At 34.8% G+C, this 17,444-nt stretch overlaps 1 protein-coding gene across 2 annotated transcripts in view; it reads right to left on the bottom strand.

Moving 5' to 3' along the window:
* UNC13C (unc-13 homolog C) overlaps positions 1–17,444 on the bottom strand; it is a 155,064-nt gene that overhangs the window by 14,532 nt on the left and 123,088 nt on the right. Inside the window, exons 23-29 of one of the 2 annotated variants that reach the window (XM_032194741.1) lie at positions 16,499–16,576; positions 16,068–16,097; positions 8,298–8,386; positions 5,964–6,113; positions 4,153–4,276; positions 1,380–1,436; positions 293–373 (exon numbers count right to left, since the gene is read on the bottom strand). In XM_032194741.1, the coding sequence (XP_032050632.1) occupies positions 293–373; positions 1,380–1,436; positions 4,153–4,276; positions 5,964–6,113; positions 8,298–8,386; positions 16,068–16,097; positions 16,499–16,576 (609 nt within the window). The remainder of the gene's footprint in view (positions 1–292; positions 374–1,379; positions 1,437–4,152; positions 4,277–5,963; positions 6,114–8,297; positions 8,387–16,067; positions 16,098–16,498; positions 16,577–17,444) is intronic. The other variant, XM_032194742.1, reaches the window with a different exon arrangement.

Raw genomic sequence — 17,444 nt, 5'->3', positions numbered from 1 at the left:
GAGGGTTTGGCCTGACTGCACTAACTCTAAACTGTAAAGGAACACAAGAATCAGATTTTGGCCACCCATTACTTTAATGCTGAACATGTTCTGTCTGCAAGTGGTTGAACAATTTTTCTAGTTTATGCTATTATTATTGCTTTCAGGTCACTACAAAGATAGGATCAAATGTTTCTTGTCATATTCAAGGGATCTTAATGATTCTAAGGGACCACTCTATATAAGAATCTGCTGTTTTATGTAATTATATGCTTTATTCCAACACAGAACAGAAAAAAACGTAAAGCTGTACCTTAATAGTAGCTAGTGCTACTTCCATTATTGCACACTGCCTCAGGCTCAGACTTCTGGCATCCTCTCGAATCATGTGGTCCTGCAAGGCAAGTTAAGAAGGCAGTTGATTATGAAAGAGAGTCAGTTCTGAGGCCTGTCTATTCTTGGAAGAGTTTGCTCCCCAAACTCCTGTGTTTAATAGGGATTAATTTAATCTCAGAATTCTAACATATTATATTGTTTTTTGACAACAGGTTCTGGGGAAAAAGAACCAACATTTAATACTCAGCATCTGCATCACTATTTCTTTCTTTTACAGAAAAATTTTATATTCAAATAATTATATTGGATGATACTGAAATATTTTTTTATTAATGAACCTTAAATTTTAACTGATACTTGTTAATGCAGCATGTTTTTTTTTTAAAAAAAAAAGAACAACCTTTCACATTTTAACGTAAGTTAAATAGTCATAAAGTGACTATGTACCTGTGAACTTTTTCTACTATAAGCATCCTGTAACTGATTTAAGCAACATTTTAATGATGCTAGCAAGCTGAGTATTTATAGAAGCATAAATTTGTCTATTTCTCCTCAATTCTGAAATGATATTGTCAAAAATGATTGTTAAACAACTGACATTAGTATCAAATGTCTAAGGTCTCCGTGAAGTTACATTATGGACTTCAATAATGCAGTGCTGATGAGTATACTGCAGAGGTTTCAGTAACTATTTTCAGTAATACACTGAACAAATTTACCAGCACTCCCATCCTAGCATTTTTTCAGAACTGGTTCCAGAACAGCACACAAATATAATTCATTTTTGGTGATATTTAATGCTTATAGGACTAGTTGTGTAACATGGGAATGGTAACTTCTTGATTACTTTATCATATGAGCATATTGTCTATTTTTTGTTTGGATGAGACTGTAAAATCATTACTGACCTATGAATAGCTACTGCCACATTCAAGCTTATTATAGTAAATAAGAACAAGAATGAGTCATGAAGTCTGTCCTCACAGTCACTGATATTTCATCTGTTTTTCTGTTAGAGCAAGCCATTCACAGATTCATTAGACTATATCATTAGACTACATTACCTTGAGTTTTGACAGTTGTCCAAGATCTTTGGCTGCACTGAATATCATCTGAGGCCCCTGTAATCAAATTGAAAATTCAGGAAACATACTCAATACCGTGTAGTTACTTTCTGTGTCTTAGCAGGAACTAAGACATTAGCCAAAATCACTGTTTGTGGTGGTTTTACCGTGCTAGGCAGCTGAACCCCACAACTGCTCTCTCACTCCCCCTCCCCAGATGAAGAGGGAAGAAGTAAAGTAAAGAACAACTCACGGGTTGAGATAAGGATAAATTAATTAAAGGGAAAACTAATAATAATAATAATAATATTATTAAGGAAATATTATTAACTAAACAATTTAACTAAAAGGGAAAAAAGGGAAAGGGGAATAGGGAGGGGGAAAGGAAAAAAAAAAGGAACAAAAACACAAACAAAGGCTATGTGGAAGCACAGAGGAAAGAAATTACTCTCTACTTCCCACAAAAAGCAGCATGTGCCATCAGTGGGCTCACAAGGTGTTGCACGTCCCGTGCCACGTGACTATAATCACACAAATGAGCGATGCTTGACTACGTCCTTGAAGCAGGACCTCAACGCATGTAGCTGGTGTTTGGGAAGAGGACCAGCATTTTTTTGCAGTGAGAGCCCACCCTCTTCTTCCTATTTCCACCTTTTATTGCTGAGTGTGACATCATATGTTATGGAATATTCCTTTGGTCGGTTTAGGTCAGCTGCCCTGGTGATGTTTCTCTTCTCACTTTTTTGCCCACCCCCTAGGAGGGTTAGAGAGAGTCCTGATGCTGTGCCAGCACTGCTCAGCAGTAGACACAACGCTGGTGTGATACCACTGCTGTTCTAGCTACAAGTGCAGAGCACAGCACTGGATGGGCTGCTGCAGGAAAAGTTAACATCCCAGCCAGACCCAGGACACTGTTTTGCAAAGCTAAGAGAACATTTAAATTACACAAGATACATATTTTAATTTACTTGATAGGGTGAAGTAGCTGAATGCCTGAAGCATGATTCCTTCCAGTTTCCTATATGTGATACTGCCTATTCTGATGGTAGTGGTTTCTTGTGCTTCTAATTTTATGTCTAATATTTTTAAGCTAAGGCTTGGATTGTTGCTGTACAATAAGTCCAAGAGATACTTGTCCATAATCAAGGCTCTCAGATGCTATGCTAATGTAAATAATCACAGTGGGAAGTGAACAGCCCTGAAGAACCTGAAAAAGCTTAACTCATTGTCTATGGTGAAATAATCAGTTGTGTAAACACACTGGATAATGGTCTAGTGTTAAGTCAAAACTATTTTTTTTAAGGGTACTGACATGTTCTGAATTTAAACCCATATTTTATGATCACTAAATCCTCTACAATCATTCTTGACAACCAGTTAAAAAGAGCAGCAAAAAAACAAACCAAACCGAAAAAAAAAAAAAAAAAAAACAACACAAAACAAATCCCTTACCTATGAACCATACTGTTCTATGATTCAAAGCATAACAACTGATCTGCATAAAGCAAATAAATGTTCCTAACTCCTGATGGGAAATGCAGTCGCCATATGTAAGCACTATTTATGCTTTTACAGATAAATTTTACACCAAAATGTTGAAAAAGCAAATGGAAAACCTTACACATATAAAATTGACACAGCTACTGAAAGAAGAGAACCTGTTTCTAGTTATGCATAGTAAAAAACAGCAATATAATAAATATGAATAAACTCAGCGAATGGAGTCCTTACTATGGTGATGGGATTAGCTCTACTCTAGAATTACTAAAAGCTCATATTATTTCATTGCTACCTTAGCACCATTTCAATGTGTTCTATTTTCCCTTTTCCCTCCATCAACTTCCTGTCATACATCTTTAATATGTTATATGCCTTTAACGTATGGATCCTTACAAATATGTTTTTAACAGCTTTATTGGTAACATAGGATGTATACAGTAAAGTTGCCCAGAGGCACGCTATGGCAACATAGTGATTAGCTTGTCATAAAGATGGTGAATTCATTCTATGCAGGATTGGAAATGGGAAGAATTAACATTTACATTATCCCAGGCCAGAAAAGAAGAAAGGAGCTGGGGAGAGGGGGTGGTGCTCCAGGCCATTTTCTTCCATCCTTCTATCCTTAGAAACAGATTTTACCAGTCCCCTCAGTGCTGTCCCCATTCTATATTCATGTCAAGCCATCACCCACAGTGGTCCTGGGTGTAGCAGCACTACTTTGCTTGTTAACGTATAGTCTATTTCCCTCTTGTCTGAAATACAGTCCTCCCCAAAGAGAACCTCCGATCAAGTCTGCTATTAAAAAATAATAATAATAAAAAAAATTGTAGTGCTAAAAATTGGCTTCAGTTTCCTGCTCTTAAGTACAGGCAGGGCTGGAGAATGGGATGGAAGCTTCCTCACTTTATGGGAGCTGTGGCAATATCAATGACTGAATTCCTAGGAGGGGCCAGGAACACTCTTGTTACTGTGCATTACAAAAATCACAAGAAATCACACTTAGAAACCCTTATACAAAAGCATGCTGCAGGGTCAGTGATTCTGCTTCTCTTATCCTACAGTCATTAAAAAAAAATCTGTCAAAACTGCTCCAGGGTGGGGCAGGCACTATCACAAAGCAGGCTCTTCCTCACTAGCTACGGAAAAGCAACCTAAATCCTTTCAAACACTGGAGAAAAGGTTAGTATTAGAACCCCCTAATCAGACACCTGTTTAAGCACAATGTTTATTAGAATTCTTTATAATACATGTGACCTGCAGCTGTTACACTTACGGTTTGGTCCGTCAGTGGTGGAAGCACGATTTGTTTTTCTATTTTGTTCAAGACTAACTTCCAAAGCTCTTTTAAAACCCGTTTCAGAACTGTCTTCTCACAGATTTTTGCAGAGAGGCTTAAACTGGAATAAAACCAAACACAAATAGGTCTCCAAAAATAGCATTAGCACATCAGAGGTACTCTATCAGTACATATTCAGATTAACGGGCATAGTAGTTTAGCTTTCTCTATTAATATTGATCTCTCAATAGATTAGTTATTACACATATTTATTTTTTAGCAGATTAGAAAAAAAACATGTAAAACTTCACTACTTCTCTTGTTGCTTAATATATTACTAACATGTATTTATTGAAAATGCTAAATGTTAATATAATAAAATGTTAATATATGTTTATAATTCTATTATCTATAGTTTGTGTAAGAAAGGTACCACCTAAGTGTCTTTTTTTTTTTTTTTTTTTTTTTTAATTTCACATCTTTATTTTCTGTGCATGGATTAGGCATCTGCTAAAATTTTGTTTAACATTCCAATGGTAAGGAACATTTTCTATTCAGAAAGTAATTTAAAACCACATTTTTTGTTTCCATTATGTCATTATTGTATTAAATCTTGAAGAAGGTATGAAGGCGGTTTAAAAAGCGGCAATCTGGAATTGAACCTGACAGGCAAAAGTCAGCATGTGTATTTTTAAAATATGACCTTAGGATAGCACATGTGAGTGTATAAGTATTTTTGTTTTTTCTTAAAAAACTCGTGCTACGAATAAACATCTTAACAATAATTACAATTGAAAACCACACATAATCCTCTAGTAAATTAGCACACTGGACTAGGTAGATAGGTAGCAATAAAAGGCTGACATAGATACAGCAGCCAAAAATTTTTGCCAGTTTAGGAAGCTGGGTGCTGCACTTGACAGTATTACACAGTCAGTGCTTATCATAAGTACTTTAAATAAATGCTCGCCCATTGCCAGCTGGCACTGAAATTCTCATAACTGCCAAAGCCCTCAAAAAATGAAGCCTAGAAAAATTAAACTGTAAAAGACAAAGCAAAATCCCTTACAATTCCCTCCCCTGCCCCTTATGTTCCAAGTTTCCTTTAGACTTTGGCTATGTATGTATATATATTCGGAGCTGTGTTTCTAGTCATGTTTCTAAGACAATAGCCTTAGAAACATCAACCCCATGCTTAGAAAAACTAAGCAAGCATATAGAGGAATGACCTGGAGGGTGAAAACTCAATTATAAATGTATCCTTTAAATCAGTTTTTGACTTGGGTATTACTAGTCAGCCCACAAAACTATTTTGGACCTCCAGTCACTGACTTCTGCATAGTCTTAACTGATCATAGATGCACAGCAGTTTTTCAAAAGCATAAAAACTATCTTTCGTCGTGTTTTTGATGTCAGGGAAGTGCATGTAAATAAGCAGGGGGTCACTGGGTGTCAGTCTAGACCAAATGCCAAACCATTTCAGCATATGGAATTACTATATTTTGTTCAGTACAATTTTCTTTATACAACATCTCCTGGTGCACAGGCCTTTCCCTAACACTAACTAATAAATACCTCAAAACATGACAAAAAAAAAAAAAAAGACGATAGAAAAGGCAAATATGCTACCTATAAAAATATTGCTTAGTATAAATAAAGTTGGTACTTAAAATATTTGGAACGCCTAAGGCTACTACAAATATTAAAAATACTGCAAAAAATTTCTAGTCTGGGTAAGAACAAGTACACATCCTTGACTGTAGCATCAACTTCCTAATGTGTCACACTCATTAATCTGCCATACTTACGTTTTATCGAGGAAATCCATGAGCGGCCGAAGCACAATCTCTGCATCAATGGCTGCACTGTTCTTATTGGCTGCTGTGGTCCCATTTCCTCTCATTTGATTGAGTTCAGAGCTCATTTGTCTTACACAATCTTCAATAATAAATTGGAAACTGTAGGATAGAGGGAAAACAAGAATGAAAGAATTATGGGGTAGAAGACAGGATTCATCATTTTGCATGAGATTTGTCAACCAGAACTGAATCTTCTCTGCAGTGTTGGAAAGTTCACAAATGCAAGATGCTGCAGACTGAAAATACCCCCTTCTATGCATGATAACTCATAAAATTAATACATTTACTGTTTTGATTTTTTCTCCCTTTTCTTGTTTCAGTTCTGTCATTATGCTTTTCATACATTTGTGGTAATGCCAGTTATTTTCTGAAAGCGATAGATGTACAAAATCTGTAGATCCACAGTTTAGGATATGACTGATGACAAGCTAACAACAGCTCAAGATTTTATTTTTGCTCTGAAGGCACAACAGGAAGAGGGGGCCAGAGATTATTTTTCTCCTTTGTGGTTAATAAAAGAAACAAGCTTTGGTGTTCTCCTTGAGGACAAATAGAAAACTTCTACTGATTTTGCCCCGTTAGGTTCAACTTGTCTTTTTCCTGTGTTTCACAGAGTTAATGCTATTAGAAGCTTTGCCTATTTCTTTGCAACTAGTTGGAAGGGCTAACACATTTGGACTGTTTAAAATAATCTTTCACTAAAAAAAAAAAAGAAACACGTTTAGAAGTTGTTACAGATACTTCCTCCTTGAAGGAATCTTTTTCACCTCAAAGGGCGTGTGAACAAGCTCTTGCTCCTTGAGTTGTGTCTTGTCAGCTTATGTCCAAATTATTCAGCTTCCTAATTGAACTGGTAGACAAACGTGTGTGACAGTCTTCTGATATCATTGATTCAATACAATCTTCAATAAGTACATTTAAATGATACAGAATGGCAGTTACTCAGCATCAACAGTTTAGAGTCAGAATAAGGCTTCTGTATACATAGTAACTTGGTTTATGAATTGATTTATGATGAATGAAATTATTTTTGTATTAGTTTATGAACAGAAATGCAAAACACAGTCCATAAATATACCAGGCCTTCTAATGTGAAAAGATAAATAGCAAAGATTAATGCAATGAAAGTGAAAGAAAATTCACTATAAGAGAAAGAAAGAAAACAAACACATTTTCAATATGCATTAAGTTCCAGATACATTGCTCATCAAAAAAATAAAATGCAAGTCTCCATGTGAAAACATTGGAAAATCAGAAGCTTTTCAGTTGACATGGACTTACACACTCTAGAGCCTTGTTTAAAATGACCATAAAGCTGTTATTGAAGCTGGTCATGTAAACACGGTCCCTCAAATAAAAATAATTAACCGTCTTTCTAAGACGTTAACCTCACAAACTCTGGCAAAACTCAGACCCACAAGTAGTCTGTTTTAGTTATCTGAAGCATATTCTAGATTGAAATAATACTGAGTATTCTCTTCCAGAAATCTAGTTGTCTTGTTCAAAAAAGTAACCCTGGAATGAGATAGCATTCATACCCTGTCAACAGAGAAACCAGGGTCTGGTAGCAAAGAGAAAAGTAAGAAACAAAGCACATGCAGGAAAAGTGAACACAGTCCACCCAGATGGTTCACTGCTGGATTAAAGAAGTCACTACAGCCTTTGCTTAATGAGTACCACTAATCCCCCTTTCTTTTCTAAGATTCCTTTCTAATTTGAAGCAAAAATAGCTTGCAGCTTCTCATAGCACAGATTGGCCCAGTGAGTCTGAGTACTTATTCAAGACTTCAGAGTGCGCTCTGATTAATGAAAAATTTTGAGAGTAATGCTCAATTCAAAATTCTTGCAGATCCATAGGTAAGCAAATGACCCAAGAAGATCAATTACAGTGACATTTCAGGCAGGCTTAACTCAGGCAGACATCCTTAGTTGAAGCATGCCACTCAGAAATAAGTTGTCAGTCTCCGGAAGTAACATATACATAGTCAGAGAGAGGTTTAACATAGCATCAAGCAAGAAAAAAACAGCTGTTTTTGTTTTCCAGAAAGCATAACAAAAGTCAGCAGCCTCATTTCTGTGACACATTAGTGACTACAGACCATTTTCATTTTTCTTTGCAGTGAAGTTACTGCTCTATTTTAAACACCAATGCACACCATAATATCAGGGCAGAAGCAAACTGTGCTGCGGGACATCCAAACAACCACCGAGACTTAGGCAATAAATTAGGTTAATGAGCAGGACTATTTCTCTAAGATTTGCAATAAAATAAGTTTTAGTTACCTTGTGGCATATGTTACACTGAGTTCATCCAGGACATTACCAAGTTTCACTTGGAGTTCTTTTAGAACAACACTAGCTTCAGGATCCAACTGCAAAGAGATAAGTAATGTTATATTTTTCTTATATGCTTTTTTTTTTTTTTTTGGTTAAATTAACAAATTTGGAATTATATGCAACAATATACTGCGCTATGGGAAATCAAACGTGGAAACACCTGTTACAACACAGGATTGCTTAGTGAGCCTAAAATTCCAATTGCCAATCAAAGGAAAATGTTTGACTGTAATAATGAGGAATTATGTTGTTGGAAATCACAACGTGATTTCCATGTGTGCCACGGAGCAATGGCTTTCTGTGGGACAGTGAAAATTTTGTTAGCAGACACAAGAACAGAATGAATTTCTATTGTTAGGCCAATGATGTTCACAAAGCATACCAAAAGAAGGATGCATGAGGAGTTAGTGCTTATGTTAATAATACTGTCTATGGATTAATTTTTCTTTCTTTCCCTTTTTTTTTTTTTTTTTTTTGGTTTTTGGTTTTTGGTGCATCTTACCACTGCTTATATTTATTTATTTATTTAGTGTTTTTCTTGGAAGATGTTTCCATTTTCCCATTAATACATCATAAAAGTAGAACAGCCCACTCTGGAAAAGATGGTTTGAAAGCTATCCATGCTGCTTCTACTGATAAAGTATGAGGGAAGTGAATCTACTGAATTTCAGTATTTCTATTTCTAAAAGCCATTAAGACATACATAATTCAAGCACAGTGCAAAACATTTGGATGTACAGGGAGAATGGCTCCTGTATCTTTCATACAGGTTTTCTAAACATAGGAAAAGAGGAAATGCAGGGGAGAAAAGTAATTTTACATTTACAGGGATGGGGATCCATGCACTGATATTTCATCAAAAAGGTACTCTTTTGATATTGGCCAGCAGCTTGCTTTATTTGCTATGCATGTTTTTTCAACAACAACAACAAAAAAAGACTTTTTTCTTTCTCCCTAAGCTGTAACATTCAGGAAAAATAGTTACAGTCCACTGTAGGGTATGATTGATGATCATCAGGACCAACAGCAGAATACAAGTTAATAGCTGATGTTCCAGGTTTTTCAGCTACCTACAAGGTAGCTGCAAAGGTACCTGCAAGTGTTAGAGAGTGAATTTCAGTGATAATCCTCAAATTCTGGGCTCAGTTCTGCAATAAAGATCTTCAGGCAATTTCAAAGGAAATTTTGCATTTGGAATACACAATCAGGTCATGTTCATATCTTTTGACTATATGAGTGGGGTTTAGTTCTTATTCTTCATCTGATGCTTCAGAGAGTATTTCAGAGTACTATGGTGCAGTGGGTCAACTCTTTTAATCATACTTTAGAGAAAGGAGTAAACTATGTCACAGCATATTGGATGGCTTACATAAGACTACACAGGAATTCTAATGCAAAATAAAGGAAAATCTAAGTAAACCCTGAAACACCCCCAAAGATCTACTGTGTTATAGTCTTACGCCATCCTTTCTCTCCTTAAAGATTATGTGTGGTTTAAAACCATAGAAAATCTATGTTCATTACAGTTTGTAAAAAAATATGAAATAGGCGAAGAGGGTAATTGCTGTATGTCCTTTAGAATATAGTGATGTGTAGCACTTTTCTAACCTGAGAAGCTACTATTTTAAGACTGTGAATACTTTGTTTTTATTTATTTTGCATTGTGAGAGGTTCTGTTGCTTCTCCACTTCATGTTTTAGTAATTTCCCTGGCAGATAAACTCTGACAGTTCAAACACTTAAAGTGATTGCTTTCCTTCATATGAAAAGCAGAGACTGAAAAACTAATTTTACTGAAACGTCTGTATTAGTTAGCAAAGCTAGAGTTGACTAATGAAGGCAGCAATTTTTCCAGAAGATGTGTTTAACGAGGGAATTATAACACCTCCTTTGGTAGGATGCATACAAAACATAAACTACAGAACTCCACTAGAATATTAACACATTTAACAAAATAAAAAAATAAAAATGAATGCAAATGCATTCACATTGAACATTAAATTGAACATCACATTGAACATCATTTTAAAGAAAACACAGAATACTGGGCAAGCAGAATACTCTAATTTTCTTACCACATTATGTACAAGCTAGAGAATAATCTTTTTACTAGGTCAATGCAGTTATTTTCTATCAGAGGTTGTTGTGAAAACCCCAAAATACATTTGCTAAATTCACCTAAATTGGACTTAAGTTTGGTCAACAATAAAAGGATCAATTACTAATATCATATTGTCAACAAAACACACATTATAGAAAGATGCATGCAAGCGCTTAAAGTTTTAGAGGGCTTTGTGCTCACAAATTACACAAACGAGTTTGTGTGCACAGTTGGAGGCAGCTGGAAGGACATCCAGCCTTGTGAATACACATGTTCATGCTTACTAATGCAGTGTCTCAGGGAGCAGTGGAATATAAAGAGGTATGCAGGCTGTTAACAATATTTCTGAGTACCACTGTGTTTTTTTTTTTTTAATTTTAATTTTAATTTTTATTTTTTTATTATTTAAACACAGGACAACTTGAGTTCTTCACCAAAACTAAAACGTGCACTTTTCATTTACCATGTCTTCTCTGTGTGTCAGTGAGTTCCCAGGGCAAATCAGGGGGTCCTCAGGCATCAGTCCTTGTCTGGCACCATCCAAATATACCTCAGCTATGAGCCACTTTTTGTCTGATATGAAATGACTATGGACTACTAGGTTCTGTACTGTGAAAGTCCTTGGGGAGTATACTATTGGTAAAGATGGCTTTAGAATGGCCTTGGTGCAGTGAAGATAAGACATAGCTTTTGGTACCACTGCACATCACAAACTAATTTTTATGGGTTTTCTTCTGTATGTCTTATCTTTGAAACATAAATTAATCCACTGATTTGTTAATTTAAAAAATAGGTTCAGCTGTGATGCCTTAAAAACAAACAAACAAAAAACCAAAACAATAAGTTTTGGAGAATAAAAAAGGAATTTCAGTGGAAGCAGAAACTGCTACTGTTTCCTTCTTAAGTATTCTATAATGTTGGAATTCACTACACGTCTGCATTCTGCAAAAATGACAGAGCTGACAGCATAAAATCACAAAAAGCTCATAAAGGATTTTTTTTGTTTGTTTGTGCTTTTGAAAGATCTAATGCAATGATGTGAACAACTCCTGCTAAGGCACTTTTTACCAGGTTTGCTTATTCTCACAAAAATGTGGGAAATGCACTATAGGAATGTGCAAATGGTTTAGCTTAATGAAGTGAGACTTACACAGGTTGACATAACAACACTTACTACTTGAGACAATAACACATAGTTTTCAAAGCCACTATGTAAAGGAAATAAGTTTCCCAGTGAGACAGATCAGTAATGCAGAGGTGAGTTCATTTATCCAGTGACCAAGAAAAGTCCTGAGCATTGTTGACTAGTATTGCTTCCTAACAAGAGAGTAATAATTAAAACAACCATTTCACAAGCTCATCTGCTGTTGGAAAACTGCAAATATGATAGTGCAGAGTGGGGAAGGGAAATGTATAAGAACTCAGGTAAATGGAATTTTTATTAGTAGCATTTTAAGAAAATAGATACTAAAATGCTCAGCTGCAGAACTCTCAGCTACCCAGACAGACGATGAATTTTAGGGCTAACCTAGTCCTAATGTTACGCTACTTTGCAATCATCTAGAAGGAAAGGTAGGCAAAAGAGAATGATAATCGGCATTGAAGATTATGTCATATGAGGATATAGATAAAGCATCTACAGTATTGAGGACTTTTTTTCTTCAAGTCTTGCCTGCTCCTATAGAGTGAAAATGAAAAAAAAAATCCAACATGCTGAATAATTTTTTTAGGAAAAGAAAAAAGAAAACGCTAATTGAACAGATTACCGCTGAAGGAAAGAAGACATCATTAAAGTGTCATAACTAATTTAAGAATTGCTAGAGAGGAAAGACCGCTTATCTCAGCTTTTTGTGTTGCATTTACAGTTTATGACATATGTGGGCTAGTCTTCAAATATCATGGTAGGCTGCTAGTTGTCAAAATCTGGATTTTGTTTTTAAGGACACATTTTATTTGAGTAGGTGAAATGCTACTAACCTGTTAATTTGTAGACCATACTTTTCTGTCTTTCTTATATAAATAAAATTTATAAATGTATTTATAAACATTTAAATAAAAATATAAATATATTTATATATTTATAAATACATGTATTTATAAAGATTTGTCTTCACAAATATATATTTTTAAATTATTATTATTATAATTTGTTCCCCATCTTAAATAATAGTTGTTTTTTTTTTTTTTTTTTTTAATTTTACCCACAACAGAACACACAACTTAGTCTGTTGGCACACTTCATACGATCTGTTAATTATGGATTATTTAATTGATATTTAGTACTTCTACTTCATGCTAAAGAAAAGCAAATAATAGGTTTGTTGAGCAGATGAAAATATTTTAAAAAATGTTTGTACATAATTGCTTCTAAATGCTGCTTAAAGCTATGATTTTTTTTTTTTTTTTTTTTTTTTTAATGCTACAAACCTTGGAAATGAGTTAAAGTTCTGATGAATTTGGCTGCCTTTTATATAACGTGTTAAATGGAGCTATTCTATGCTGTAATGTAATGCACAGACGTAATCTTGTTAATGGCAAATTTGTTTCCATAGGAAACTACAGAAATGAAAATTACTTTTGCATGAATTAATTGGAACCTCTCTAATCTTAATTCCATTCATCTGCATTTATCTGGAATTTCACAGCATAGTTTGCTTATACTTTCCTAATGGGACTACCTGGTTACCTCTGTTCAGACAAACAAAAAAGAAAAAGTAAAAAATTTACATCTAGGAAAGAGACAGCTATTTATCAGACCTGTCACTTCAATGAAAGATCCCACCAGTAGGTATGGTGAATACAATTTGGACACTTTAGAAGTATTCTGCCTAAATACGTTATGGGTCTGGGCATTTGTCATCCTATCAAAGTTTCGAGTCCCACATACAGATTTCCATAGGAATTCCTGAGCATTGCTTGTAAAGTTGGAGCTAAAGTTACTGGAGTGGAAATATGATTTGCCTATACTTGATATAATACTGTTGCACATAATCTACTTTGCTTTCAATTTTTTTTTTTTTATGTTTTAATAAAAAACAGCTAATTGATATAGCTCATTTTTACTGTATTCTGCCATGTGGAGAAAAGCAAAACAAATATTAGTTCTTTTTTTCTTTCCCTTTTACCAGCTCCCAGTGTGTCAAACACAAAAGTATGAATTAGTGGAGATATAAGCACTCTTTTTTGGACTAAACAAACTGGAGGACAAAACAAAATTCTACATTATGATAGTCTGTTTCCACTATTTTGTCACTGACTTGACCAAAAAGAACAGTGGGTTGTATCCTACTTTAGTACCTTTATTATAGCAAACTGCTCTCATTCATATAATCCTGTAGAATTCTTCCCCGTTAGGCTACAGCAGACGAGAAGAGTTAATGAAGAAACTCATTTTGTTCAGACTATTTTATTTTAATGGCAGGAGAGCAGACAGCCTAGTCTTTTTCTCTGTTTATACAGCTCCCTGTCCTGCAATATGTAGTAAGCCTAATCTGAATATAGGGACTGCCATTTGATTGTGGTATTTTGACTGCATAATTTGAAAGACATACCGCTCATAATGTGGCACTGAGGACATTAACAACATTTAATTTTTCTTAGAATTAGTTTTGTTTTAACTGAGATATAATTTATTCTGCTAAAATTATCTGCCATTTTTTTGCCCTCCACAAGCAAAAAATGTAACTACTTTCTCTTGTAAGGAAGCTGCTTAATTTCTGGCTTTAAATACTAGTTTAACAAGGCAAATTGGACATTAGCATTTATGGTCTTGGAATGTCTAGGGGATTATCTATTCCAATTGGAGGACAGATACTTTCGGGGCACTTGGATATGAACGAAAAAAAAAAAAGAACATGAATGTACTTCTCTGCAAGAAATTGCCCTAATGAGAAACAAACAAATCCTTGAATGTGGGCTGCAGGGGCCAAGTGTTCTGTGGTTCACTATGCCGCCAGCAGCAACATCCCAGCCACTTTCCCCATTCAGGTCAAAGCCCAGTGCCGATCAGGTTTTGGAATGAAATTCCACCCTAAGATGCATATAAGAGATTAGTGAAGAGACTGAAAGTGCTGTAAATATATTTTTATGAAAATTAAACTTGTTCTTTTTTCATTTTCATTTGTTATAATGTATAAAAATGAGGAAATAAGTTTATTTTGGACTTTTCAATACAGCTGTTTTTCTTAAATATTGCATATTAATTCTGCCCCTCCTTGAGTTTGTTGGAGCAGATTTTAAAGGCCTATTTATTTTTATTAATGTGTTAATGTTACCATAGCACCATGCTCTTTTTAAAAAATATAAGTTAGTCTTTGTTGCTCACTGGGTCTTCAAAAAAAACACACAAACAACACAACAAAAAAAACAAAAAAAAAATGGTATCCCTTTATTTGGGAGGTTCATCTGGAACCTCCTATTCATTACTGTCCAGTGAGCAGGAAACGGGGGCGTATTTTACCTCTGCAGAGCCCTGTTGTTAATGTTTTAATGCAAAAACTGTGTGTTTTCCAGTTCTCTAACACATAAGTTCTAAGGTTTAAGAAAGTACCAAACTTGTCTCAAGAAAAAGTCGATATATTTTAACTTATTTTCTTCAAGCCAGATAGTGATAATAAGGATACTATATTCATGATGTAAATATTGCTTTTTAACAAGAAGGCAGGTTTCTGTGTCTTGAAAAGATGTTAATTTCTTAATCAGCTTTCAAAACAGGCAGTTAAAAATACAGATAATAGTTACTGTTAGAAGGACTCAGAAACATTTATGACTGTTATCTGCAAGCACATGTACATACCTACAGAAGGTGAGTTCCAGTAGACTGAGATCTTGAGCATTTTAAAATGTTTTCTGATACATTAGTCAAATAAGTGTGTATTTTTTTAAATAAATACATATGGCAATTTTGAAGTATTCATGTAGAAGACTAGCAGTTGGCCAGGCAAGCATTTGCTATCTTTTTTTTTTGTGCTATTTAACTAAAACAAAACAAGCAAACAAACAAAAAACAACAGCCAGGCTTTCAAAATCAATGCTATTTCATCACCAAAATGGTAATAATTCAAAAAAAAAAAAAAAAAAAAAAAAAAAAAAGAATATATTAGTATTTATTCTGATTAGCCAAAGAAATTTCTATAAGTGTAGAACTGTAATTCTCATTCATACATTTGGTCATTCAACATGTGAGTTAAAGACTAGAATCAGCAAGTACTCAAACACATATTTATGCCCCTTTCCTGTTGACTGGACTTCAGGCACTTTTAAAGTCTTAATGTATATAGAAGGAGATAAAGCCAAGCATTTTCTGGACTGTTGAATAGCAGCTCTTGCTGAAATAGTGCCTAGTCTTGGACAGAAGTAAGCCCTCAGATATTGAAAAGTGCACTTAAAAATATTTTCATAGCTTTTTAGAAATTCTGAAAGACTTCACAGTATCTGCCTAGTAAAACATCTCAATTTAGAGTGTCAACTGAAAGCCCAAGCATAGCTCTTTTTTATTTTAGTTCATAGGGAATTACACAAATACATCAATGGGGATTAGTAGGAAATGTGACTGTTCTTAGCCTTAGAAAATACATGTATGTTCAGGAATAATAAAAGATGCTTACTATCACAAACCTCATAAGAGAATCTTTCTCCTTCTTTCTTCTGCTCAGTGGATTGCAAGTCAGAGGCATTAGACAAAGACATGACACATTACAGACAAAGCACAAGGCACATATTTTGCAAAATTTTCAGATACAAGCAAAACATACCAATACATAAAAAAGCAAAGTATGGTCCAATACAAATGTTAAAGTAAAGCTGACAGTACAGATTACAACACAAAACACTCAGTGCTGATAGAACTTTACAGATCATTAGCATATTTCTGTGAAATAATGCTAGGTCTTTCTGGCATTGCCAGGGCATTAAATAGTTCTGCATATACTGTTTTTGAAATTCTGATTTTCTTTGCAAGCAGAAGTGAAGGCTGTTACTGGGTTGAAAACATGGTGCTAATGATCTCTAAGGAACTTTGAGTGATCCTGGAAAAAAATACAACTCACCTCCTTCCCTCCCATGGACTCAAACATTTTCTCAAGCTGGACTCGTAACTGTTGAATGTTGTTCATCAAGATACAGGACTACAAAGAAAACACAAAATGTGCAAAATAGGCATATTTCTTTTACGCATGAATATGTGCATTCATAGTCTCTAGGCTAAAGGCAAGTTCTTCAGCAGACCTACGTTCATGCAGTTAGGTTCTTAGACACAAATCTGTGTTTCCTGAGCTCTGCTGCCTCTCCTTCCTTATTTCACACTTCTCTTTGCCCAGCCAGCAAACCCACACAGCCAGTGACTGTCTATTATGCCCTTAAGACAATGTCTCCCCACAGGAGACTGTATACCTTCTCCCAACCAGCTGGGCAGTTTTCAGATCTCAGCGTTTCACATTCTGAACCTTACATGCCATGTAATTGCTAGTCATAATTGATATAATTACATCTTGTGGATTAATCACATACATTATTATCTACTTAAGAACATATATAATAACAACCAAAGTACTTTGAGAGTGAAAATAGATGGGGGAGAGATTGGTTCCTAGACCCAGTCTTTGCAGAAAACTGTGACAGCTTTGTAACTTAGAAAATGGCTGATGCATAACTATGTGAATAAAACAACACATAATTCTTTTAATAACAGAATATTATTCCAGAAGTGTGTGTGTGTATATATATATATATATATATATATATATAAAATTATATTTTTTTTTTGTCAAAATGTTTGTGAATAGGCAGGATTTTCTTTTCACTGCTGCATGGAGAAAGCACATAGTGATAGTAGCAGAAACGTCTGCACACACTCCCTTCACAAGAAATAATGATCTTACAAACTCTTCCATGAATATCACTGATAAGAGAAGCAAGACAGTGCAAAATGAAAACTCAAATGGATTTTTTTTCCTTCGAAAATTGGAAAAAAAAGATGAGAATGTATATTCACCA

This window comes from Aythya fuligula, chromosome 11 (genome assembly GCF_009819795.1).
Source record: "Aythya fuligula isolate bAytFul2 chromosome 11, bAytFul2.pri, whole genome shotgun sequence".
Lineage (NCBI taxonomy): Eukaryota > Metazoa > Chordata > Aves > Anseriformes > Anatidae > Aythya > Aythya fuligula.
The sequence above is the reverse complement of the archived record's forward strand: the minus strand, read 5'-3'. Positions and strand labels throughout refer to the sequence as shown.